This window comes from Nomascus leucogenys, chromosome 22a (assembly GCF_006542625.1).
Source record: "Nomascus leucogenys isolate Asia chromosome 22a, Asia_NLE_v1, whole genome shotgun sequence".
In the NCBI taxonomy this organism is placed as follows: Eukaryota; Metazoa; Chordata; class Mammalia; order Primates; family Hylobatidae; genus Nomascus; species Nomascus leucogenys.
The window spans coordinates 2,024,490-2,050,742 of NC_044402.1; the positions used below are offsets into that span (position 1 = coordinate 2,024,490).

At 43.8% G+C, this 26,253-nt stretch overlaps 2 protein-coding genes across 2 annotated transcripts in view; one reads left to right on the forward strand and one right to left on the reverse strand.

Annotated features, from left to right (window-relative positions):
* The window catches only part of TDRD9 (tudor domain containing 9), a 126,790-nt gene extending 106,556 nt beyond the window's left edge, over nt 1–20,234 (reverse strand). The window contains exon 1 of the mRNA XM_003276197.3: nt 19,957–20,234. Within this exon, the coding sequence (XP_003276245.1) occupies nt 19,957–20,186 (230 nt within the window). The 5' untranslated portion in view covers nt 20,187–20,234. The remainder of the gene's footprint in view (nt 1–19,956) is intronic.
* RD3L (retinal degeneration 3 like) lies at nt 6,940–9,048 on the forward strand. Its single transcript, XM_003276198.3, has 3 exons — nt 6,940–7,378; nt 7,770–8,075; nt 8,369–9,048. Exons 2-3 carry the CDS (start codon nt 7,777–7,779, stop codon nt 8,664–8,666), a joined length of 597 nt encoding a protein of 198 aa, XP_003276246.1. The 5' UTR covers nt 6,940–7,378; nt 7,770–7,776; the 3' UTR covers nt 8,667–9,048.
* Nucleotides 20,235–26,253: the final 6,019 nt, after the last annotated feature.

Here is a 26,253-nt window from a genome sequence, read left to right on the forward strand (position 1 = left end):
CTTGCTCTGTTGCCCAAGCTGGAGTGCAGTGGTGCAATTATAGCTCACTGCAGCCTTAAACTTCTGGGCTCATGCAATCCTCCCATCTCAGCCTCCCAAGCAGATGGAACTACAGGCACACTCCATAGTGCCTGGCTAAAGTATCTGTCCTTTTGTGACTGGCTTATTTAGCATAATGTCCTCAAGGTTCATCTATGTCAGAGTGTACGTCAGAATTTTCTTCCTTTTTAAGACTGAGTAATACTCCTTTGTATGGATATGGACACTCAGGTTGCTTCCATGTTTTAGCTATTGTGAATAATGATGTTATGAACACAGGTGTACAAACATCTCTTCAAGGTCTTCCTTTAAACTTTTCTGGGTATATACCCAAAAGTGAAATTGCTGGATCATATAGTAATTCTATTTTTAATTTTTTGAAGATCCACCATACTGTTTTCCACAGCAGCCCCACCATTTTACATTCTCACCAACAGTACACAAGGGTTCCAATTTCTCCACATCCTCGCCAACTCCTGTTTTGCTGATTTTGAATTAACTTTTTTGCCGGGTGCAATGACTCATGCCTATACTCCCAGCACTTTGGGAGGTGAAGGTGGGAGGATCACTTGAAACCAGGAGTTCAAGACCAGCCTGAGCAACATAGTAAGACCCTATCTCTACAAAAAATAAAAAAAATAGCAGGCACACTGCTGCACACCTATAGTCTCAACTACTTGGAAGGCTGAGGCAGAAGGATCCCTTCAGCCTAGGAGGTCGAGACTGCAGTGAGCTATGATTGCACCACTGCACTCCAGCCTAGGCAACAGAGCAAGGCCCCCCCCCCTTAAAAAAATAAAAATGTCTTTTTTCTTGTTGCATTTTGGGAAATCTCTATACATTCTATGTATTAATCCCTTTTCAGATACATGATTTGCAAATATTTCTCCATCTTGTGAGCTGCCTTTTTACTGCTGAGTTTTTTGATATACAAATCTTTCATCAAGTCCAATTTGTCTTTCTTCTTTTGTTGCCTCTGCCTTTGGTGTCATATCCAAGAAATTATTGCCAGATACAATGTGAAGTTTGTGGCCTCAGTTTTCCCCTAAGGGTTTTGCAGTTTTAGGTCTTACTTTTGAGCTTTAATCCATTTTAACTTAATTTTTGTATATGGTGTAAAGTAATAATCCAACTTCATTTTTTTGCCTGTGGATTTCCACTATTCTCAGCATCATTTGTTGAAAAGACTGTCCTGGCCAGGCACGGTGGCTCATGCCTGTAATTCCAGCACTTTGGGAGGCCAAGGCGGGTAGATCACGAGGTCAGGAGATCAAAACCATCCTGGCAAACACGGTGAAACCCCATCTCTACTAAAAATACAAAAAAATTAGCCGGGCATGGTGGTGGGTGCCTGTAGTCCCAGCTACTTGAGAGGCTGAGGTGGGAGAATCTCTTGAACCCAGGAGGCTGAGGCTGCAGTGAGCTGTGACCATGCCACTGCACTCTAGCCTAGGTGACAGAGCGAGACTCCATCTAAAAAAAAAAAAAAAAAAAAAAAAAGACTGTCCTTTTCCTCTTAATTGGTGTTGGCACCCTTACTGAAAATCATTGACCATGTATGTGAGGGTTTATTTATTTCTGGGCTCTCTACTCCATTGGTCTATGTGTCTTTATGCCAATACCATACTGTTTTGATTATTGTAGCTTTGTAGTAATTTAAAATCAGGAAATGTGAGTCTTCCAGCTTTGTACTTCTTTTTCAAGATTGTTTTGACTATTCAGGGTTCCTTGACATTCCATATGAATTTCAGGATGGATTTTTCTATTTATGAAAAAAAAGTCATTAGGATTTTGGCAGAGATTGCATTGAATCTGTAGATCACGTTGTGTGGTACTGACATTTTAACAATATTGTCTTCCAATCCATGAATAGAGGATGCACTTCCATTTATTTATGTTTTTAATTTCTTTCAGCAATGTTTTGCACTTCTCATTGTCCAGATTTTCACTTCTTTGGTTAATCCCTGAGTATTTTTTTCTTTTTGATGCTATTACCAATAGAATAGTTTTGTAATTTCTTTTTTAGGTTGTTCATTGTTAGGGTATAGAAATGAGACTGAATTTTGTGTGTTAACTTTGTAGACTGCTACTTTGCTGAATTCAATTACTAGTTCTGACAGGTTTTTGTGGAATCTTTAGGGTTTTCTACATATAAAATTATAACATCCGCAAACAGAGATAACGTTACTTCTTCCTTTCCAACTTGGATGCATTTTATTTCTTAATCTTCCTTAATTGCTCTGGCTAGAAATTCTAGTACTAAGTTAAGTAAAAGTGGTGAAAGGAGGCAACCTCACCTTGTTCCTGATCTTAGAGGAAAAGCTTTCAACCTTTCATTGAGTATGATGTTAGTCGTAGGCTTTTCATATACGGCTTTTATTATGCTAGTAGTTTCCTTCTATTCCTAGTTTGTTGAGTGTTTTTAATATGAACAACTCCACAGAAATGTACTTTTTACCTTAAGAAAAATGAACCAATAACCCACAACTTTTAATTCAGTAGCAAAATGAATTAAAAACAGCCTGGGCACAGTGGCTCATGCCTATAATCCCAGCACACTGGGAGGCTGAGGTGGGAGGATTGCTTGTTGCCCAGGAGTTCAGGACCAGCCTGGGCAACATGGCGAGTGAGACCCAGTCTCTACCAAACATTTAAAAATTAGTCAGGCACAGGCCGGGCACGGTGGCTCACGCTTGTAATCCCAGCACTTTGGGAGGCCGAGGCAGGCGGATCACGAGGTCAGGAGATCGAGACCACGGTGAAACCCTGTCTCTACTAAAAATACAAAAAATTAGCCGGGCGTGGTGGCGGGTGCCTGTAGTCCCAGCTACTCGGAGAGGCTGCGGCAGGAGAATAGCGTGAACCCGGGAGGCGGAGCTTGCAGTGAGCCGAGATTGCACCACTGCACTCCAGCCTGGGCGACAGAGCGAGACTCCGTCTCAAAAAAAAAAAAAAAAATTAGTCAGGCATGGTGGCACGTGCCTGTAGTCCCAGCTACTTGAAAGGCTGAGGTGGGAGAATCTCTTGAGCCCAGGAGGCTGAGGCTGCAGTGAGCTGTGACCATGCCACTGTACTCTAGCCTAGGTGACAGAGCAATACCTTGTCTCAAAAAAAGAAAAAAAAAAGATATGAGTCTTCCCACAATGAAAAATCCTTCTTTGATTGCAATCGAGTGCTGCTGAATACTATATAAAGCAGCCCTGATTGTAATATATAAAAAGTTATGCCTGGCTCCTTAGCTTGCTTTTCAAGGTTCCAAAATTTTGTCTTTCTAAACTTTTCTCTTTTTACGTACTTCCTTACAGATCTTAAAATTTTACATAGACACATATATTATGCATGATATGGTCCTATTTCATTTTAAGTCTTAAAAAATTTAATACTTAGCTAACAAGGTGTAAACTAGAAAACTATGACAATGACCAAAAAGCAAAGGACCTAATAGCTTAAGCTTTATGTCGTCCACACAACATATCCTAGTACGTTTGCAATTCATCAGAAACAATACATTTATTCAACTCATTATAATGTAAGATAAATACAATCCAAGATACTTCCTTACCTTTACTTACAAATATTTATGTTCTCTATCTACACAGTAGTAGAAGAAATACTGTAATCAGAGAATTATTTGGGTCTCTACTTCAATCTGATAATCTCAGGAGACAGGACAAAATAAAATTTGTAAGGCAAGTAGCACACACTAAGTACTAGAAAAATTGGTTTACACAATTAAGTTCAAAGGAAGGTATACTCGATGTGAGTTAAGGTGGTAAGAAAAGTTCTGAAAAGGTCTTTGGTAATGGTTTCAATGGCAAGACAGGTGTCAAACAAGTAAGTGGAGAAGGAAGACTGCCTTCAAGAAGCTCTTCCAGTGGCTAGCTCATTGATCTCTAAATCTCTGTTAAAAGGACACCCCCTACCCAAAAAGGTCTTCTCTGACCTTCAGTTCTAAGTGGGAGAAGTGTTTCAAGTATATTAATAGATTATGACCATCTATAATTACCTTACTGGATGATTTGTGTACTTACAATTGTCTTCACATTTGGAGGCTTGCTCCTTGGGAGTAGGAACTAGATCTGTCTTGTTCACTGCTACACCCCAGCCCCTAACTATCCAGGCCCTGGCAGACAGTCAACAGATATCTGTTAAGTGACTGAAAGTCAGCAATTACAGTAGAGGACAGAGCAGGATCTAACTGGAAAGCATTAGGAAAAAGGGAAAAGAAGCCGGGCGCGGTGGCTCACGCCTGTAATCCCAGCACTTTGGGAGGCCAAGGCAGGCAGATCACTTGAGGTCAGGAGTTCAAGACCAGCTGGCCAACATGGCAAAACCCCATCTCTACTAAAAATACAAAAATTAGCTGGGTGTGGTGGCACACGCCTGTAATCCCAGCTACGAGGGAGGCTGAGGCACAACAATCACTTGAACTCAGGAGGCAGAGGTTGCAGTGAGCCGAGATCACGCCACTGCACTCCAGCCTGGGCGACAGAGCAAGACTACATCTCAAAAAAAAAAAGGTGGTGGGGGGGTAGAGAGAGAACAGGAACACAGACCAAACCAGTCTTTCTATAAGTTTAACACTGAAGATAAATAAAATCAGAGTTCAAAGGAAAAGCAGGGCCAAGGAAGATGTTCACGTTGACCCTCAGGTTGAAGGAAAAAATGAGTTGGTATTTGAGCTGGTCCACGAAAAAGAGAATTACTATGTGGATACATGAAAAACACAAAGAAGCAGCTTTTCAGAAAAGAAAAAACAGTTGAACCAAAGCTGAAGGATCAGAAGTAAGCACGGCAAGTGTCAGGGGGCAATGTGGCCTGGCTGAAACAAAAGGTGTGCTCTGGGGTCGAGCAAGAAAGCAAGCCAGGTAAGGAGGGATAATGTAAGACTGCAGAGGGCCTTGAAGGAGGGATAATGTAAGACTGCAGAGGGCCTTGAACAGAAATTTGGCTTAAGTTCCATATCCAATATGTTCTGATATTTTTGTTACCATTTCAGAGGAAAAAAATTATGCAGTAACAAGGAGGTTATTCAAAGGAGTATGCAGCAAGATTCGCTGTAATTTTAGTATAAAATTTGGTAGGACACTTCTGACATGATAAACTTTACTCCTTTCCTTCTCCTACCAGTATATGCAATGTAACGTGAAAACCTTCTAGTTGACAATAATGAATCCTGACATCTGGCTTTTTCTAACATAGAAGCAATAGGAGCCGCAGGATGACCACACACGTCACTCTTGACCATGCATGACATGCAAGTCTGATGTAAACCATGTCTATTCTTCATGGCTCATTTGAAAGGAAAAGCAACAGAAGAAACAAATACTATAAAAGGGAAAACCAGTATGCAGTTGTTTAACAGAGAACTGGAGAGTAAAAGACCTTTTATACTGTCTACTCTAGCAAAAGACAAACACTTGCATAGGAAATTAGCACGGGCCAGTGCAGTGGCTCACGCCTGTAATCCCAGCACTTTAGGAGGCTGAGGCAGGAGGATTACTTGAGCCCAGTTTAGAGACCAGCCTGGGCAACACGGAGAGACCTTATTTCTAAAAAAAAAAAAAAAAAAAAAAGAAATGTGTGTGTGTGTATATGTATGTGTATTATATACGTGTGTGTATATTTATATATACATATATAATACATATACATGAGTATATATACCTATATGTGTGTATATATGTATATTACATGCATATATACATATATGTACATATATAAAATACATACATATATGTACATATATAAAACATATATGTATGTACATGTGTGCATGTGTATATATTTTTTTAAACTAGCCAGGCATGCCGTAGCATGCACCTGGGTGGCATGCACCTATGGTCCTGGCTACTCAGGGAGCTGAGGTGGGAGGATCACTTGGGCCCAGGAGGTCGAGGCTACAGTGAGCCTTGATCATGCCACTGCACTACAGCCTGGGTGACACAACGTGACTCTGTCTCAAAAAAAAAAGAAAGAAAGAAAAAAGAAATAGCACAATAACGACCATTACAAACCAATATGCACCTAAACAGTAAATATAAGTTTTTCATCCTCAGCTCCAAAAACAAACACTAAAATGATTTTTCTATGATGAATTATAAGATTTTGTTGCCGGGCGCGGTGGCTCACACTTGTAATCCCAGCACTTTGGGAGGCCAAGGCGGGCAGATCACGAGGTCAGGAGATCGAGACCACGGTGAAACCCCATCTCTACTAAAAATAAAAAAAAAAAATTAGCCGGGCGTGGTGGCGGGCGCCTGTAGTCCCAGCTACTCGGAGAGGCTGAGGCAGGAGAATGGCGTGAACCCGGGAGGCGGAGCTTGCAGTGAGCCGAGATCGCGCCACTGCACTCCAACCTGGGTGACAGAGCGAGACTCCGTCTCAAAAAAAAAAAAAAAAGAAAAAAAAAAAGATTTTGTTTTGAACTTTGTATGTTCTTATGCCTCTATTTTTCCCTGACAACCAATTACTGCCTTATTACCATATTTTCAGAGATTATAAAGTATATTTTAAAGTTATCTTGCTAAGTGTTTATTATGTTCCCTAGCATTTTGACTTGCTTAAATACACAAATTTAACTATTTTGCAAGAAAAAACAAAATGAATACAAAATGTAACATTTGCTAAATATTTCACAATTATAATTCACATCAACATTCTTTACCTATTTCGCTCAATTACAATGAGCTTTCTCAGAATGTATGTTCTGCAAATAGTCAAGTCTAATCTATTTTTCCTGTTTTCATTAGAGGGGACAGTGACCCGGCTTCCAAATGGCCTGAAAGTTAAGCTGAAGAATAAAAGCAACATGGTTATTTTTAGACCTCTACAGGCATAAAAATACAGCATTAAACTGTGACCTACAGCTATGCACAGCAAAGCATCACATCATGCGACAGTCTTCACTCTAGCTCGGAGCGCATCTGTGGTGCTTTAGACGACCATTCTTCATTTCATTACCAAAGACATGTCGGAATGCATTTAGGACCAGCATCCATAGCTGCTGGCATTTTTTTCAAATAGACTGAGCTACATTGAAAAGGCAGACCATTATATAACTTGTGAAGATTAAATAGTAAGTTATTTTTGTCATTTCTTCTAGCTTACTTACAAGGTGAATTAATGAGCATTCTCTCCAAATGGAAGACATCACAGCCTCATTCCTAACACAGAAAGTTACTTATTTCAAATACAGTTTCAGTGGGTAAATAAGGTGGCGCATTCCTTCAACAGAGGACACATCTAGGAGAGCAAGATATGTCCAAGTGAAACACAGCTTCGTCACCAACTTCAGTCAACTCTTTGGCAACATCACATCAGCCCATCAACTTAACAGGTAAGCTTTAAACCTTTTCTGTCCAAAACATAAATCAAAAGTATTTGTAGGCAGCACTTGCCCCGACATTAATATTTTAAGTCTCATAAGAACTTTTCACAGCAAGTGTTAGTGTTATTTTCAGATATCATTCAGTCTATATGTTATCTCTGACTTTGTATATCTAATTTCTGCTAAGCTACATAAAAGCATTTTCAAAGCTTGGTTTCTGCCACTGACCTAGTTAAAAATTAAGACGTTAATCCATGTTCTAATCTTACTTTGACCTACATAGCTAACCTGTGAAAAAAAATCATGCACTTTTCGGGCAAATTTATTGCAAAGAAACAAATATTTGCTCAGAAGAACCATAACATTTTGAGCAAATAAACAAGTGAAAATATTTCCACAGGCTAAAAATGCCACTTTTTGGCTGGATGAAATGGCCCAAAAACGATTCCTACAAAGCCACACACTATCCTGGCTCAGACATAGTGACAAAGACTCTGCTTCGGGAATTAAAATGGCACCTAAAGGAGCGAGAGAGATTAATACAAGAAATTGAAAATGAACAAAAAGTGAAAAAAACAGGTGTGGATTACAGCTGGCTCAGAAACTACCAGAATCCCTACACAACTATCCCAGTGACTGAACAAAGACAACTTGAAGTTCTTTGCTCACAAGTTCAACCTTGTCAAACTGGAACTATTCTCAGCAGGTAAAAATACTATGTTCTCTTATGATTCTTGCTACTGCTAAGTCTAAGTTCCTCATATATTTTGACTAGAAATTGTATTCTATCATGTAAATTCTTTAACTGCCTAGATGTCTGGTGAGCAATTGTTTTAAATTACATTTAAAATTTCTTTACTAGAAGCATAATTTTAAAACAACATGCATAATACTCAAAAGGTGGGTAACTTGTATACATTATTCAAGCTGTATTTTGGAGATAAAGAGATATAACAAAAAATGTTCTAAACTGAATATTCATTACCACATTCCCTCTAGATTTCGAGAAGTTTTGGCAGAAAATGATGTGCTGCCATGGGAAATAGTCTACATCTTCAAACAAGTTCTGAAAGACTTCCTAAGCAGCTCTGACAGAGGGAGTGAGCAAGAGGACCTGGAGGACTCAGGGAGCATGCACTGCCCTGCTCTTTCTGTGATCCCAGGTGACAACTCCAAGAGGGCAGACAAAGATGAAATACCCACCATTTCCAGTTACGTAGACAAAAACACAAAGGACAGGTTCCCAGTGTTCTCACACAGAATATGGAACCTACCACATTATCACCCATCTAGTTAAGTTACTTACAACTAGAGGAGTTTTTATGACCACCTTAGAAGTCTTAATATGAAGAATAAGAAAAAGTGATGTGACTTCAAGTTTCTCTTTATTACAAGGTCAGTATCCTGTGGATGTATCCTATGTTTTAAACAGTATTCTTTTTTTAACCACTCTAAACATGCTATGTTTTCATTGAATAGTATGCTTTTAATAGTATACTGTTTCCTAAGTATTTTGAAAAAATGTTTGAAGTATTTTCTTGTACCTCAAACCCACCTCACAGGAACTAAAGCAACTTTATTATGAAGTTTGACAAATTCTGTACAAAACTTAGATATTAACCTCGACTTTTATTCTACAATGAAGCTACATATAGAATTAAATAAATGATTAATACGAATCCTATCTTTACAATATAACAGAAATGAGAAGTCAACATCCCATTATGCGATCATTCTCAGCAGGGGACGGGAAGAAGGGCGGTGAGGGAAAAAATAACATGTAGTTTAAAAATGAAGCAGGGCTTTAACCCAACACTCAGCTTTGGTTTTAATCACAGTACTTTTAAGCTCAACATTAAGGGAACGTGTAATAAAACTCAGCTCTATCAGTAAAGATAAATAGACTGATTTACCAACATGAGTAGCTGCTACTCTCAAAGAAAAACATTAACTGTTGGTGAATAATTTAAACTTATACTCTGGTGAAATAGCAAAATATTTAATATATAAAATCTGGCTTTTCATAACTTTATTAAAAGTAGGAAACTATATATTAGTCAGATTTTTTTTATAAAGTGCTAGAATTCATTCTTAAAGGTAAGTCCAAGGAACCTAATTATAACTTTATATTTGAAGATTTACTGGTTTTCTTTCATCTAAAAAGAAAAAAACGTACGTATCAAAATTAGAACTAGCTGAGTGTAGTGGCACACACCTGTAGTCCCAGCTACTCCGAAGGTTGAGGCAGGAAGCTCACCGGAGCCCAGGAGTTAAAGGCTGCAGTGAGCTGTGATTGCACCACTGCACTCAAACCTGGGCAACAGAGAAAGACCTTGTCTCAAAAAAAAAAAAAAAAAACAAAACACAAAGAAACACTTTTTTTCAAAAAGACTAGAACTAAATATACACTACAAAAAAAATACCTTCTAACTTCATTCTCCCTGCATTCTTGGCCAACTCGTGTACCATTTTCACCTGAACTCAATTTGGTCTTAAATCCCAATCACGTAATGCAACCCACCTGATCAGGGTTTAACAAGACAAACACGTCCCAAGTAGATTTAAAATAAAGACACCTCTCATTCCTGCTCTGAGATTTTCAGTTTTCCTACATACTACCTTTGGCTTCTTTAGCCACTGTAAGTTTTCCTAGAGTGCAAACTGTGTGTGGGAGAGATAAATGTCCCGAAAAGTACACAACTGCTTATTGTGCAGTGAATACAGTAAGTAGCAAACATGAGTTTTAAGAAAATATCACTGCCTTAATGGTGAGAACAAAATTTTCATTTAAAGAAATATGGAGAACGTGAAGTTTGTATATGAAGCCCAGTACCAGAATTGGTCATCCCACCATACATACCAGGAAATATATGCCATGAAGAGATGCAAATCATTTCCTTCACTCTCCAAGGCTCCTCAAGCAGCCACTGGACAACACCATACCACTTGCAAGAGAGGGTCATCCTCTGTATTCAGACAGGGAGAAATAACTCCCGGCAAAAAGCTTCTGGTGACTGAAGCAGCTATGGACAGTTCAGGATGAAAACGAATCCTAGCCACTCTAAGTCACCCACATGCAATTAATTAATTTTCCACCCAAGCTTGAAAAAAGAAAGGAAAAATATATTAAGTCTTGAGTTTCCATCTCTCACTTTGTTGTTGGCAAACTTAATACTCATATCCTGTGAGAATATTGGTATACGTAATTTAAAACTGCAGTTATTTCTGGAAAACCCATAAATCAAACAGAAATTTTAATACAAATAACTTCCAGAATAGTGACAAATCCATGTTTTTATACACTAGGCTATTTATAATACCTTAAGCTGGCAAAGGAATCAGGATCGAAAATATAAAGGGGGGCCAGGCATGGTGGCTCACACCTGTAATCCCAGCACTTTGGGAGGCCGAGGCGGGCGAATCACGAGGTCAAGAGATCGAGACCATCCTGGCCAACGTAGAGAAACCCCATCTCTACTGAAAATATAAAAATTAGCTGGGCATGGTGGCTGGCACCTGTAGTCCCAGCTACTCGGGAGGCTGAGGCAGGAGAATGGCGTGAACCCGGGAGGCAGAGGTTGCAGTGAGCCGAGATCAGGCCATTGCACTCCAGCCCGTGCAACAGAGCGAGACACCGTCTCGAAAAAAAAACATAATACACACACACACACACACACACACACACGGGCACAGGTGGGAAGGGGATGACTGGAATGCTTCAGGTGTGTTTTATCAAGAAAAAGCAGCATTCGTTCAGGAGCTACAATATTTAGCTAAGGAATAGAAAGAATAAATGAATCCACATAAAAGCATTCTGCACAATCCCTGACATATAATAGGCTCTCGAGGTAGCATTACTAGCCAGCCCAATCCATTTAATAATATTAAAGTAATTCTCTCACATGCCAGGCACATACTAAGCACTATAAGTGCATTCTCATTTCATCGTAACCTTATAAAGTAGGTGATATTATTCCCATATGACAGATGAGCAAACTGCCTCAGATACGTCCAGTGGCTTGCTCAGTACAGCAATAACTGGCAGAGCAGAGATTCACATCCAGGCTGCCGTGTCCCTTCCCCAATTGAGCTCTGAGCTCCAAATGCACAGAACCAATTGCTTATGTGACACCTCCTCTTGGATGCTCACGGGCAACTTAAAATCAACATGTTCATCCTTCAGTATACTCCATTCAAAAAGAAAATTTAAAAAAAAAAAAGAAAATTTAACATGTTCAAAACCAAAGTCATAGAGAATTTTTTGCGTTCTAAAGGAACAAACAGAATTCAAGAAAGGAACCAGCTAGTACCAATACACACACACACCCTCTAAAAGCACAATTCTTAAAACATTTCATCAACTAGTATTTTCTATCTCAGTAAATGACAGCACCACCCATCTACTCAATTCTACAAGCCAGAAATCTCAGAATCATTCTGGTCCCCCCTTGGGATGGGGAGGGGCCAAAAACACAATCACACTCCAAAGGTAACCAGCAGAGCTGGGTTCTGGCTATCACAAACAAGACTGGATGGAGGCGGGAGTTCAGTACTTGGAGAAGGTTAAAAAGTTGTTTAAAAGACCAGAGAGACTGGGAAAGAAGGGAGGGGAGGGCTGCTTTAGCTATGGAGGTCACAGGAAACTTCTCTAAGGAGGTATCTGAACAGGGTCTCAAATGAAGAAAGGAGCCTGTCATGGGAAGGGAGCGATGGGAAGCACTGAATACAGAAGAGTCAGTGTGGAAGCTGCAAGGTGGGAGTGGGAATTAGCTTGCTATCTCCAAGACACAGAAAAAATGCCAATGTGACCAGAGCACAGCAAGAGCAGCAGACGAGGAGATGCCCAATGGAGGAATGCTCGCCAAGACTAGATGCAGAGTCAGATGAAATTTTATCCTAACAGCAGTCGATGCCACAGGAGGTCACACACGTGCTCAAAGAACCTCAGGTGTGAAGGTTTACTCAAGAATTTGTTCATTCAACAATTTTTTTAAAGAGATAGGCTCTTGCTCTGTTGCCCAGACGTGCAGTGGTGCAATCATAGCTCACTGCAGCCTTGAACTCCTGGCTTCAAGTGATCCTTCTGAGTCAGCCTGCCAAGCAGCTGGGACTACAGGCAGGCACCACAACATCGGCTAAGTTTTTAATATTTTGTAGAGACAGGGTCTCCCTATATTGCCCAGGCTAGTCTCGAACTCCCAGCCTCAAGTGATCCTCCCACCTCAGCTTCCCAAAGCACTGGGGTTACAGGCATGACCCACTATGCCAGGCCATCATTCAACAAATATTAACTAAGCATCTACATCATGCCAGGCATTCTTCTAGGTGCTAGATTATTGGGGAGTAAGGTTGAAAAGTCAGGAGACAAAACATAGAAGGTTTCTGCAATAATCCAGGCAAGAGATGATAACAGTGGTTTGGTCTAGAGTGGTGACAATGTAAACTGTGAGAAGCACCCACATTCTGGAAATATTTTATAGTACACTTGCCAGGATATTGTGATTTTTATTGTTTGATTGTATACCTACATACACACTCTGATACGCTCCTTAGGAAAATCCACTATGGCCTGAGGAGTAAGACAGAGATTTATGATACAATCAAGACAGGAATACATGAGGAAGCAACTCTCACCATGTCTAGAGTAAGGACATGACATACTGTAAGCATTCAATAACTGGGGTCTCCTAGGTTGAGCATGGTGGCTCATGCCCGTAATCCTAGCACTTTGGGAGGCCAAGGTGGGAAGATCACTTGAGCCCAGGAATTTGAGACCAGCCTGGGTAACAGAGTGAAATCCCGTGTCTCCAAAAACATTTTTTTTAATTCGTCAGGCATGGCAGCATGCATCTGTGGTCCCAGCTACTCAGGAGACTGAGGTGGGAGGATCAAGGGAGGATCACTTGGGCCCAGGAGGTCAAGGCTGCAGTGAAGCGTTATTGTGCCACTGCATTCCATGTGGGGCAACAGAGGGAGACCCTATCTGAAAATAATAATTATCTCCAGTAATTACCTTGCTTCCATTTTCACATGGTAAATAGGTAACATCACTCTGCCACACTTATCTACTACTCACCAAATGCCCTGCCTTCCCTCTTGTAAAAAAAAATTACTATTATTATTATTGTGACCTCCTAGACCATTCATTCAAACGAATATCTGAGTTCCTACTATGTCAGGTACTGCACCAAGAGGTGGAGATTCCCTGATAATCTGTACCCTTATAAGTTCTTATGTGGGAAAAATAACATACAAAATCATTCCCGTGAAAGTATTAAGATACGCATGTGCAGGGCACTAAGCAAGCTGTTGTTGATTAAAGTGGGCCTCACTCACCTGGTGTTCCTCTGACCACTTGTTCTCAGTCTCCTTTTCTCACTGCAACTCATCCACCTATAAACACTCAAGCACCCCAGGTGGGCCCTTCTCTCTACACCCACTCACTAGGATACATCCTAGTTAAGGGATCTCATCAGTCTCGAAGTTAAACTTCGCAACGTCTAGCTCTGCCAGACTTCCTTCCTCAACTCCAGACCACCTACATGTATTACTGTGTAACAGGCATTTTAAAGTGAACACGTTCAAAATCAATCCTGGTATCCCCCCACAAACTAATGCCTCCTGCAGTCTCGCCTTCCTTACCTGAAGGCAACACCTGTCACTCGCTAGGCCAGAAACCTTGGTGTCACCTGTGATTGCTCCCCCACTCACATCCTATACTTGCTCCAGCTACAGAGTCCTTGCCTCTAGCTTAAGAACATGTCCCAAATGCCACCACTGCTTACCACACGCCACATCCTCCACTCTCAGCTACCTAACTGGTCTAAGCCACCATCCTCTCTCTTGTTTGAATGATGTGTCAGTCGTAGTTCTCTAAAGAAACAGAATCAACAAGATGTGGAGAAAAATTTATTTTAAGGAATTAGCTCACATAGCTGTAGAGGTACAAGTCCAAAATCTGCAGGACAGGCCAGCTAGCTGGAGACCCAGGGAAGGGTTGCAGTCCAAGCCCAAAGTCAGTCGGCTGACACAGTTTCTTCTTGCTCAGGGAAGATCAGTCTTCGCTGCATTGACAAGGCCCTCCTACCTCAGGGAGCATCATCTGCTTTACCCAAAGTCCACAGATTTGTAATGTTAGTCTCATCTAAAAAACACCTTCAAAAAACATCCACAGTAGTGTCTGACCAAATATCTGGGCACTGTCGCCCAGCCAAGTTGACACACAAAGTTAACCATCACAGAGGACATCAAGAGATTCTTCCCTGACCACTCTGTTCCTGTCCTTGCCCCACTTCAATCCACTCACCTCTGTCGCCCAGGCTGGAGTGCAGTGGCGCCATCTCGGCTCACTGCAAGCTCCGCCTTCCAGGTTCACACCATGCTCCTGCCTCAGCCTCCCGAGTAGCTGGGACTACCGGCGCCCGCCACCACGCCCAGCTAATTTTTTGTATTTTTAGTAGAGACGGGGTTTCACCATATTAGCCAGGATGGTCTCGATCTCCTGACTTCGTGATCCACCCGCCTCGGCCTCCCAAAGTGCTGGGATTACAGGCATGAGCCACCATGCTCGGCTAGGACATACCTCTTGATCTCCTGTTAGCTCCGTGACCACACCTATTCTCTCCCTTTCAATCACTCTACTCCAGCTGCACATAGTACATACAGAGGACATGCATCAGCACTTTTTTAATCAATGGGAAAATTACTTAATAAACGAAATCTGTTAAACAACCAAAAGGTCTTTTAAAAATGTGGACTTTGGCCAGGGCAGTGGCTCATTCCTGTAATCCCAGCATTTTGGGAGGCTCAAAAGAGAGGACTGCTTGAGCCCAGGAGTTTGACACCAGCATAGGCAACATAGTGAGACACCATCTTTACAAAAAATAGAAAATAAATTAGCCAGGCATGCTGGCATGTGCCTGTAGTCCCAGCTACTTGGGAGGCTGAGGCAGGAAAATTGCTTGAGCACAGGAGTTCAAGGCTGCAGCAAGCTATGCACAGCAGCACTGCACTCCAGCCTGGGTGACAGAGCAAAAAAAAAAAAAAAAAAAAAAAAAAAAAAAAAAAAAAAAAAAAATGTGGATTTTGCGGGTGAACAGAAAATAGGAATTCTTGGAGAGTTACAGAGTCATACACTAACATCTATGTGAGGCCTGAATACCAAAAGGCAACAAGACAAAAAGAAAAAAAGCAATATGCCTTGGAGTCCAACACACCCATTCTACAATATAATAGGTATGTGGACTTAGGACAAAGTAAACTTCAACTGCTCTGATCTTAACTTCCCCTGTCTATCAGAAGGGCCGAGGTGGCTCATTTCCTGTGTCACCTGACACAATGCCCAATACAGCAGGCATTCAACTTCAGTAAGACAACAAGTGCAAAAACCAAGACTTAGGGACCTGGGCCAGACGCGGTGGCCCACACCTGTAATCCCAGCACTTTGGGAGGCCGAGGCAGGCAGATTGCTTGAGCTCAGGAGTTTGAGACAAGCCTGGGCAACATGGCAAAACCCTGTCTCTATTTTTTTAAATAATATTTTTTAAAATAATAATAGTAAAATAAAGTAAATTAGGGAACTAGAAGTAATCGCCAGATAGTGGAAATCTGAAAGCTTCCTATGATGAAGGCTTCCCAAAGACCTCACGCCTGTAATCCCAGCACTTTAGGAGGCCGAGGAGGGCGGATCACGAGGTCAGGAGATCGAGACCATCCTGGCTAACACGGTGAAACCCCGTCTCTACTAAAAATACAAAAAATGAGCCGGCTGTGGTGGCGGGCGCCTGTAGTCTCAGCTACTCGGGAGGCTGAGGCAGCAGAATGGCGTGAACCCAGGAGGCAGAGCTTGCAGTGAGCCGAGATGGCGCCACTGCACTCCAGCCTGGGCGACAGAGCGAGACTCCGTCTCAAAAAAAAAAAAAAAAAAAAAGCCATCCCTCCCCTATGTCAAATGTTCTCTCACTAATGTCAATGCCTCACTCAACACTCTCCTTCACTGAGAAAAATAACATTCAACAAGTATCCAAGTATCCGCTATGTGCCAGGCACCGTGCCAGGTTCACAGGTCAGCTCATCCCAATCCGAACCCAGCTCTGCCACCAGATTTGTACCCTAATGCAGTGCTGCCTCAACAAATCGCCCAAACATAGCAGTTTCAAACAAGGCAAATTTTTTACAAGTCCAGGTGAACTCAACTGGATCCCCTGCTTAGGGTTTCCTAAAGCTAAATCAAGGTGTTAGCAGAGTTGCATTCCCTACTGGCAGTGCATTCAGGTTGTTGGCCAAAACCAGACCCTTGCAATTCTAGGATCAGTCCCTTGCAAACTCAGTCCCTTGCAATTGTAGGACTGAGGTACCCATTTCCTTACCTGCTGTCAAGTGGGATCCAGTCTTTGCTCCTAGCTGCCCATATTCCATTCTCATGCTTTCCATGTGGCCCCTCCGAGCAATGACATTTCAAATCTCTCATTTCAAATTTATCTGACTCCAGCCTGAGAAAGTTCTCTGCTTTGAAGGGCTCATGTGATCAGACTGGGCCCACTCAGGCAGTCTAGCTAATCTTCCTGTCCTATGATCTGTCACCTTAATTACAGCTGCGAAATCTCTTTCACCATGTAACATTACACAGTCACAGGTTCCAGTGAACATCTTTGGGGGAGTCATTCTTCCCATCACCACCATTTGCTACAGGAAGTTGGGCAAGTCACTTTACCACCAAAACCTATTGCTTCATCTACAAAATCATGAAATAATCAGCTGATGATAAAGCCATCAACCTCAAAGTGTTGTTGTGCGGATTCAATAATACAGCTATATTTAGTTGAGTGCCTGCTACATGCTGGAAACTCTGGCATTGAATACATATGCACCTAGAGCCCAGGAAGCTACTTCCAGAAGAATTTCATCAAAACTAGCACTACTCATAGACAAACATTGCCTGTCACTGGTTAAATACAGAAGTTAAAATGTTTACATCAATTTCACAAAGTAATTTTACATATGACTGATTTTTTTTTTTTTTTTTTTTTTTTTTTTTTTTTTTTTTTTTTGAGACAGGGTCTCATTCTGTCACCCAGGCTGGAGTGCAGTGGCACAATCTCAGCTTACTGCAACCTCTGACTCAGGGACTCAAGCAATTCTCCCACCTCAGCCTCCTGAGTAGCTGGGGCTGCAGGGACAAACCACCATGCTCAGCAAATTTTTGTATTTTTTTGGTAGAGACAGGGTTTCAACATGTTGGCCAGTCTGGGCTTGGAACTCCTGACCTCAAATGATCTGCCCACCTTGGACTCCCAAAGTGCTGGGATTACAGGCATAAGCCACCATGCCCAGACTGAATCTAATAATTTTTTAAATGGGATTAGTATGTTGTCTTTTTTCATTTCATTGCTCTGAAAATTCATTTTTATTGATTTTATAAAAGTCTCAATCCATGAAGGAATAGAAATCTTAAAAACTTGTCCTTAGTGCTTAAAATGGCACTTAAATCTATAGTTTCTGACAAGGTCAATAATAATTTACTTCCAATACCACAATGAGTTATTTAATAGCAATGCTGTTCACACTGTTAAGACTAAGGAGTAAGTGATGGACCATTAAGTAGGGGAGGCCGCCCACAGGATCATTTACCAGAGTAGCTCAAGGAAATAAAGTGTGCAAACATACAAACAGCAACTCCAAAGTTGCACAAGGGGTCTCTCGGTCCTCTCTATGCCTCTAAGAACCAAATTTACCAAAGATCCCAAGGGTGTACTTGAAAGAACTCTACAAAGGCTTGAAGCAACCCACGAAAGCTTGACCCAGAGTCTGGGCCTATCCATCAAATCAGACAAGACTAACAAACAAGAGTAACTTTAAAAAAGAAAAATAAAGCCAGGCACAGTGGCTCACACCTGGAATCCCAGCACTTTGGGAGGCCGACATGGGCGGACCACAGGGTCAGGAGTTCGAGACCGACCTGGCCAACAAGGTGAAATGCTGTCTCTACTAAAAATACAAAATAAGCTGGGCATGGTGGCACACGCCAGTAATCCCAGCTGCTCAGGAGGCTGAGGCAGGAGAATCGCTTGAACCCAGGATGTGGAGGTCTGCAGTGAGCCAAGATTTCGCCACTGCACTCCAGCCTGGGCAACAAGAGCGAAACTATGTCTCAAAAAAAAAAAAGAAAAAGAGAAACAAAACCACCTTCTCAACTGTAAAGGGTGGTGGACTTGGGGACTGAGCAAGAGTGACAGAGACACTCCAAGCTGGAAGTACTTCTCCCAGGGCCTTTTTAAAGAGCAAGAAGAGGGAGCAGGTGTTTCTACTCACCAAATCTAGGTCTTTCCTCTAAAAACAGAGGATATCCTCTTGCTTTTTATTTCTACCAAAATCAAGTGAACAGAGTAACTGATGGTAGCTACTTAAATAGTGAGACGAGGAGGCAGTTTGTGAAACTTAACAAAGATTCAACATTTGCACTCCTTGGTATTTACCCAATGAGTTGAAAACATGTCCACACAAAAACCTTGCCAAAACTTGGAAGCAGACCAGGCGCAGTGGCTCATGCCTGTAATCCCAGCACTTTGGGAGGCTGAGGTGGGCAGATCACCTGAGGTCAGGAGTTCTAGACTAGCCTGGCCAACATGGTGAAACCCTGTCTCTATTAAAAATACAAAAATTAGCCAGGCGTGGTGGCGTATGCCTGTAGTCTCAGCTACTCGGGAGGCTGAGGCAGGAGAAATCGCTTGAACCTAGGAGGCGGAGTTTGCAGTGAGGCGAGATGGCGCCACTTCACTCCAGCCTGAGTGACAAAGTGAGACTCCATCTCGGGGGGCGGGGGGGGCAACTTGGAAGCAACCAAGCTCTCCTTCAGTAGGTGAATGGACAAAAACTGTGGTACATCCAGACAGTGGAATATTAATCAGTGCTAAAAGAAAAGAAGCTATCAAATCATGGAAAGGCATGGAGGAACCCCAAATGCATAATAATACTTTAAGTGACAGAAACCCATCCAAAAGGCTACACATACTGTGTGATTCCAACTAGATGGCAGTATGGAAAAGCAAAATTATGGAGACAGTAAAAAATCAGTGGTTTCCACGTGGTGTAGGGAAAGGGAGGCAGGAGCAGGTGGGGCCGAGAAGATCTGTAAGGCAGTGAACTCTGTAATGCGTGACGTTAGGCGTTTGTCCAAACCCACAGAACGTCCAGTACGAGGCGTGAACCCTCCTGTAACGATGGAATGCGGGTGACGAAGACGCAGCGATGCGGGTTCGCCGGCTGTCACACATACCCACACTTTACGCAGATGCTCACAGGGGAAACTCTGGGAGGGAAGGGGCCTATAGGACCTCTGCCCTCCGCTCCATTATCCTGAAAACCTAAGAGTGCCTCAAAAACTAATCTGTTAAACATTAAGAACTGGAAAAAAAAAAAAAAAAAAAAAAAAAAAAAAAAAAAAAAAAAAAAAAAAACCTCTAGCTCAGCTTCCTTGCAGTCACCGCTCCGGGCCGCGCGTCGGGTTGCGTAGTGACCACTCGCCGACTCGCGAGACGGATCTGGATGGCCCGTGCCCTCGAACCGCCTCCGCCCCGCCCGCGTCCTACCTTTCGAACGTAGCGGCCGGCCGAGTTTGGGCCAGAGCCGGAGTCTGGGCCGCGAGAGCCGGAGTCTGGGCCGCGGGACCCGCGCCGGGGACCACGTCCTGGCGCTGCGCCTCCTCCCTGGCCGCCCCGGCCGGGAAGGCGGGCGGCGCGCCCAGCAGCTCCACATTGGTCACGGTCTTGCCGATAGTGAACCAGTCGTTGATCTGCTCGAGGGTGAGCTTCCGCAGCATCCTCAAGGCCCGGGCGTCGGCATCCCTCAACTGCCGGGTCTCCGCGGCGGGAACAGGCGACGGCGGAAACGCGCCCTGGAAGCCCCGCCCCCGCTCGAGGCCTTCCAATCAGAACGCGCCGCGCGCCATTGTGGGCGGGCTCCGGCCCGGCGCGTGCTGCCCGCGCTGCCTGGTCCTCGTGCTGCCGGCCCCGCCCCGCCGCGCTAGGCCTGCCGGGAGCCGCTGCCCCGAGAGCGAGCCCAGGGTGAGGTGTTCCAGGAACTCAGGGGAAGCCTGAGCGCCGCAGCTGGCCCGGGAGTCTGTTTGACGGGAGTTCCGTGGCAACCCCTGCGTGTACAAGAAAATGGCCTCCGGTCACTCCCTGGCTTCCCTGTTTAGAGGCTGCTACCTCGGAGGTTTGTGCACTTCGAGCGGACCGGGACCCTACATACGTTTCCTGAGCACCTCAGGGTGAGGAGATGGAAGGCAAACCAGAGAAGGGATTTGCGTTCGTGGGTCAGACGTAGCAGGACATCCTTGCACCTAATATGGGGGGAGGGGGCAAGAAGAAGGTCAGGAAGGTCTTGGAGAAAATAACGCCAGGCGGACCCCTGCAGGATACGGGGGAATGCGCCAGCCGGAGGACCACCCAGGATTATAGGGGAGGGCGGGCGGCCCTGATGGCTGAGGTGAGGATCTGGGAGAAATTCTTTGGAGTCGGATCATAACTGAATTCATCTTCCTTCCTACACCTGTGTCTCAGGTGGCGGTGTCAGACTCACAGCTGGACACAAACAGGTGCGGACAGGAGGTCCAGGTGGTCACATGGACGAAAGATACAGGCTGAGGTGGTCCCGGCCGAGCTCTAGAAGAGTGAGGGTGGAGAACAGAGCCCTAGCAAACTCCCCAAAAGAAGGAGCAGCGGGAAGAAATCCAGCAAAGGATGCACAGGAAGGCAGCCACATGCGCAAGGGAAGGGAGGGTCAGAAGAGAGACATGGCCACCTGCCCGGGGTATGTCCCCCTCATTGCCCAGGGCAGGATCTGTCTGGCCCATGTGGGCTCTCAGGAAAGAGCCATGTGAACAAATACAGAGACGGTATCGAGAGCATGGCTCTAATCAGCAGTGTAAAGCCCAAGCAGTGGCAAATAAGAGGGCTGTTTGAAAACAGTGTAGACAGAAATCAGCCAGGTAGGTTGAGCTATTGGTGTCTCAAAAATTGAACCCATAATCATACTAAGCCAGGAGTTCTGGCTCCAAATCCTGGCCTAATGAGCTCTGGACCTCATATTAGGACTTTGCCAAATATGACAGCTTCCAAAAAGTACCTCAACACACTTTGCCAGGAAGAAATAACTTGCTTTTCTTTTTTCTTTTGAGGCAGGGTCTCACTCCTGTCGCCCAGGCTGGAAGTGCAGTGCTGCAATCAGGGCTCACTGCAGCCTCAACTTCGGGGGCTCAGGTGATGTTCCCACCACAACCTCCTGCACAGCTGGGACTACAGGCTCACGCCACCACCACACCGGCTAATTTTTTATATTTGTAGTAGAGACAGGGGTTTCGCTGTGTTGCCCAGGCCAGTCTCAAACTCCTGGGCTCAAGCAATCTGCTTGGGAGCCCTTGGCCTTCCAAAGTGCTGAGACTACAGGCATGAACCACCATGCCCAGCCATGTTTTTCAAAAAATAAGAAAAAAGGTAATCATAAAGTAATTGAGACTCATGGTATGTCATTCAGCATTGATTGGAAAATATTGTAACTTCACACTGTACGTGGAGGCTAGGACATAATTCAAAATTTTACAAAATATATTGAAACCACTTGAAGCAACTACAGAACTCACTGACACTTGTTTTGTTTTGTTTTTTTGTTGTTGTTTTGACACGGAGTCTTGCTCTGTCACCAGGCTGGAGTGCAGTGGCGCAATAGCTCACTGCAACCTCTGCCTCCCAGGTTCAAGCAATTCTGCCTCATCCTCCCAAGTAGCTGGGACTACAAGCGTGCGCCACCACACCTGGCTAATTTCTTGTATTTTAGTAGAGACGGGGTTTCACCATGTTGGCTAGGATGGTCTCAGTCTCCTGACCTCATGATCCGCCCGCCTCGGCCTCCCAAAATGCTGGGATCATAGGCGTGAGCCACTGCGCCTGGCCTGTTTTTCTAGGATGTTGCTGTTCCCGTGTGCTGTCATCCTTTGTTGATGTCACAATGAATATGATTTTAAGTGGAAGATGCTTTTCAGAAACATTTTCTGGGGGGCATTTTCTATATTCTTTGATCTTTTGGGGCTAGTAGCTAATCCTTCTGAGTTTTTTTTTCTTTTAACTGCAATCTAAAGATACTCTCTTGATGCTTCTTTGGAAATTTGCCGATTTGGAAAGTTGCCATAGTGTTTCCTGACCAAACGCTAGTTAACATTCTGAGTCATCACAGACTGAATGGCTTTGAGCACCCTTCGTTTGAGTCAGTAGTTCTCGGTGCTCCCTACTCACTTGGTCAAGTTCACCTTGCATTGCTGTCCAAAGATCGGAGTTAAAAGAAACAGCTTGGGCTGGGCGCGGTGGCTCACGACTGTAATCCCAGCACTTTGGGAGGCTGAGGCGGGCAGATCACAAGGTCAGGAGTTCAAGACCAGCCTGACCAACATGATGAAACCCCATCTCTACTAAAAATACAAAAATTAGCTGGGTGTAGTGGCACGCACCTGTAATCTCAGCTACTCAGGAGGCTGAGGCAGGAGAATCGCTCGAACCCAGGAGGTGCAGGTTGCAGTGAGCCGAGATCGCACTGCTGCACTCCAGCCTGGGCAGCAGAGCAAGACTCTGTCTCAAAAAGGAAAAAAGAAACAGCTTGACATCAGGTAGATCTTCATGGACTTGTCACATCTAGGCCAGAACACATGAGAAGGCCACTGAACCCCTAGTGAGCCATGGTATTTTGGGAAGGTTTTGCATATTTGCATTCACTGAGCATTTGGTGCATTTGAGCATCCACCAAAAAGGGGAAACTAACAGCTGAGAGCAGTTACAAATGGTGTTGGTGCCATTAAGCAGCACTCTCCTTAAAGCAGAGGAAGCTGTGCTCGAAGTATCTTGCTGTCTTCTCCAGCCTTCCTACCACAAGATGCAGCATTCTGCACTTTGAATAAATCTGCTGGAGTGGCCCTTTCCTTAAACATTTGGGTTTTTTTGGCTGGGCGCGGTGGCTCACGCCTGTAATCCCAGCACTTTGGGAGGCCAAGGCAGGCGGATCACGAGGTCAGGAGATCGACACCATCTTGGCTAACACGGTGAAAACCCGTCTCTACTAAAAATACAAAAAATTAGCCGGGCGTGGTGGCGGGTGCCTGTAGTCCCAGCTACTTGGGAGGCTGAGGCAGGAGAATGGCGTGAACCCGGGAGGCGGAGCTTGCAGTGAGTCGAGATCACGCCACTGTGCTCCAGCGTGGGCAACAGAGCAAGACTCCATCTCAAAAAAAAAAAAAAAAAGAAACATTTGGTTTTTTTTTTTTTTAAGATGTGCGTTTCTTAGGGTGTTTTGGATTTGAAACTAAAGACATTAAAACTCTCTTGGTCTGAGCACAGTGGCTTACACTTGTAATCCCGACACTTTGAGAGGCCAAGGTGGGAGGATCACTTGAGGCCAGCAGTTCAAGACCAGCCTGGGCAACGTAGCAAAGTCTATTGATCTCAAGTCTAGTTGGAAGTTCAGAAGCTCTGTCTTGAAACAGCTCTCCATGATGTTCTTCCTTAAGTTTTTCCTAAATGCTTGTTCTTGTCCTTAGCAGTGTTATAAGTCGTTATAAATCTAAAACATTTTTACTATAGGACAGTGGTTCTCAAACCTGGTCTGGTCTCAGAACCCCTTTACACTCTTAAAAGTTGCTGAGGACCCTAAAGAGATTTTGTTTATGTGGGTTATGTCTATCAGGGATCACAACTGAGAAATGTTTTTACTTATTTTAAAATAATAAACCCGTTTGATGTTAAAGAGTGTATTTTTGTAAAACGTTACTATATTTTCCAAAAAACATTGTGTGTGTGTGTGTGTGAGAGGAATAACACTTTTACGTTTTTGAAGATTGCGCCACTGCACTCCAGCCTGGGCGACACAGCAAGACTCCATCTCGAAAAAGAAAAAAAAAACGATTTTAACTGGATCCTGAGCCTTTTTATTATTTTACCTTGACACGTCTGAGCTCATTTTCCTTGTGCCTGCATAATGAACATTTATTTTACTGTGGATCTGCTTTTGATTATTTCAGTCCTAGCTGCACCATTTTATAAACCCCCCACCATTTCATGGGGGCTCTGGTCATAAGAAACATCCTGCCCAACCGCCTGACTGCAGGAACATCCTTATCACATCCTGCCAGGCAGCAAGCCATGCTGCCCAGACCCATCCAGCCCAGACCTATAATTACCTCAGCCTGGAAGCGGCAGTGAGCTCGGGCACTAAGCTGGTTACCCCCTCCACAGGTTGTTGCTGGCAATACACCTGTGTTGCTGTTGAAGCCACCATCTCTCTCCCCTCTCCGCCCCCGGTGTGTCTGTCTTGTCTATCTGTCTTTAACCCTTGCCTTGCCTTCAAAACCTACTAATTTCCTCTTTTTTTTTTTCTTTAAAGATGGCATCTTAATACATTGGCCAGGCTGGTCTCAAAATCCTGGGCTCAAGCAATCCTCCCAAAGTGCTGGGATTACAAGCATGAGCCACCATGCCTAGCATGATTTCCTCTTAGTTTGTCCTTAGCTGTCTTTATTTCACCTTCTTTTCTGAATGCCAATTTCCCTGTGTATAGAATTCCTTGTATATAGAATTCTTGATTGGCGGTTATTTTCTTTGAGATTTTATCTTTATCTTTTCTATGGCTTTATTGTGAGATTTCAAGATATTGATTTATTTTTATTTATCTGCCTGCTTGGTTTCTGTAAGGCTTTTTGTTTGTTTTTTGTGGGTTTTTTTTTGTTTTTTTTTTTGTTTGTTTGTTTGTTTGTTTTTGAGACGGAGTCTTGCTCTGTTTCCCTGGCTGGAGTGCAGTGGCGCCATCTCTGCTCACTGCAAGCTCCACCTCCCGGGCTCACGCCATTCTCTCGCTCAGCCTCCAGCGTAGCTGGGACTACAGGCACCCGCCACCACGCCCCGCTAATTTTTTGTATTTTTAGTAGAGACGGGGTTTCACCGTGTTAGCCAGGGTGGTGTCATGATCCGCCCACCTCGGCCTCCTAAGGTGCTGGGATTACAGGCATGAGCCACCGCGCCTGGCCTCTGTAAGGCTTTTTGAATCTTTGGCATGATTTTTTTCTCATCACTGTTGAAAAATTCTCAGCCATTAGCTCTTAAATATTTCTGCCTCACCTCTTTCATTTCCTTCTAAGATACCAATTACCCATATGATGGCCTTTCCTGCTGTATCCTCTTATTTTCTGAATGGCTTCTTCTGTCTTGCAGTTTATTCTTTAACTGTCTAATCTGCCAAATCCATCCAATTTTTTTTGTTTTGTTTGAGACAAAGTCTCGCTCTGTCGCCCAAGCTGGAATACAGTGGCGCCATCTCAGCTCACTGCAACCTCCACCCCAGGGTTCAAGCGATTCTCCTGCCTCAGCCTCCCAAGTACCTGGGATTACAGGCACGCACCACCACCACACCCACCTAATTTTTGTATTTTTAGTAGAGAAGGGGTTTCACCATGTTAGCCAGGCTCGTCTCAAACTCCTGAACTCAAGCAGTTTGCCTGCTTTGGCCTCCCAAAGTGCTAAGATTACAGATTACAGGCCTCCCAAAGTGCTGAGCCACTGCGCCCAGCCTCCATCCAATTTTTATTTGGCTTTTTTCTTTTTTGAGATGGTGTTTCACTCTTGTCACCCAGGCTGGAGTGCAATGGCGAGATCTCGGCTCACTGCAACCTCTGCCCCCCGGGTTCAAGTGATTCTCCTGCCCCAGTTTCCTGAGCAGTTGGGATTACAGGCGCCCGCCACCAAGCCCGGCTAATTTTTGTATTTTTAGTAGAGATGGGGTTTCGCCATGTTGGCCAGGCTGGTCTTGAACTCCTGACCTCAGGTGATCTGCTCGCTAAATTGTTTTCTTTA

Excerpts from the sequence above, each read along its gene's own strand:
- RD3L (XM_003276198.3), top strand. The coding sequence starts at position 7,777 with ATGCCACTTTTTGGCTGGATGAAATGGCCCAAAAACGATTCCTACAAA. Across the intron at positions 8,076-8,368 it reads ACTGGAACTATTCTCAGCAG|ATTTCGAGAAGTTTTGGCAG; the intron begins GTAAAAATACTA and ends CATTCCCTCTAG.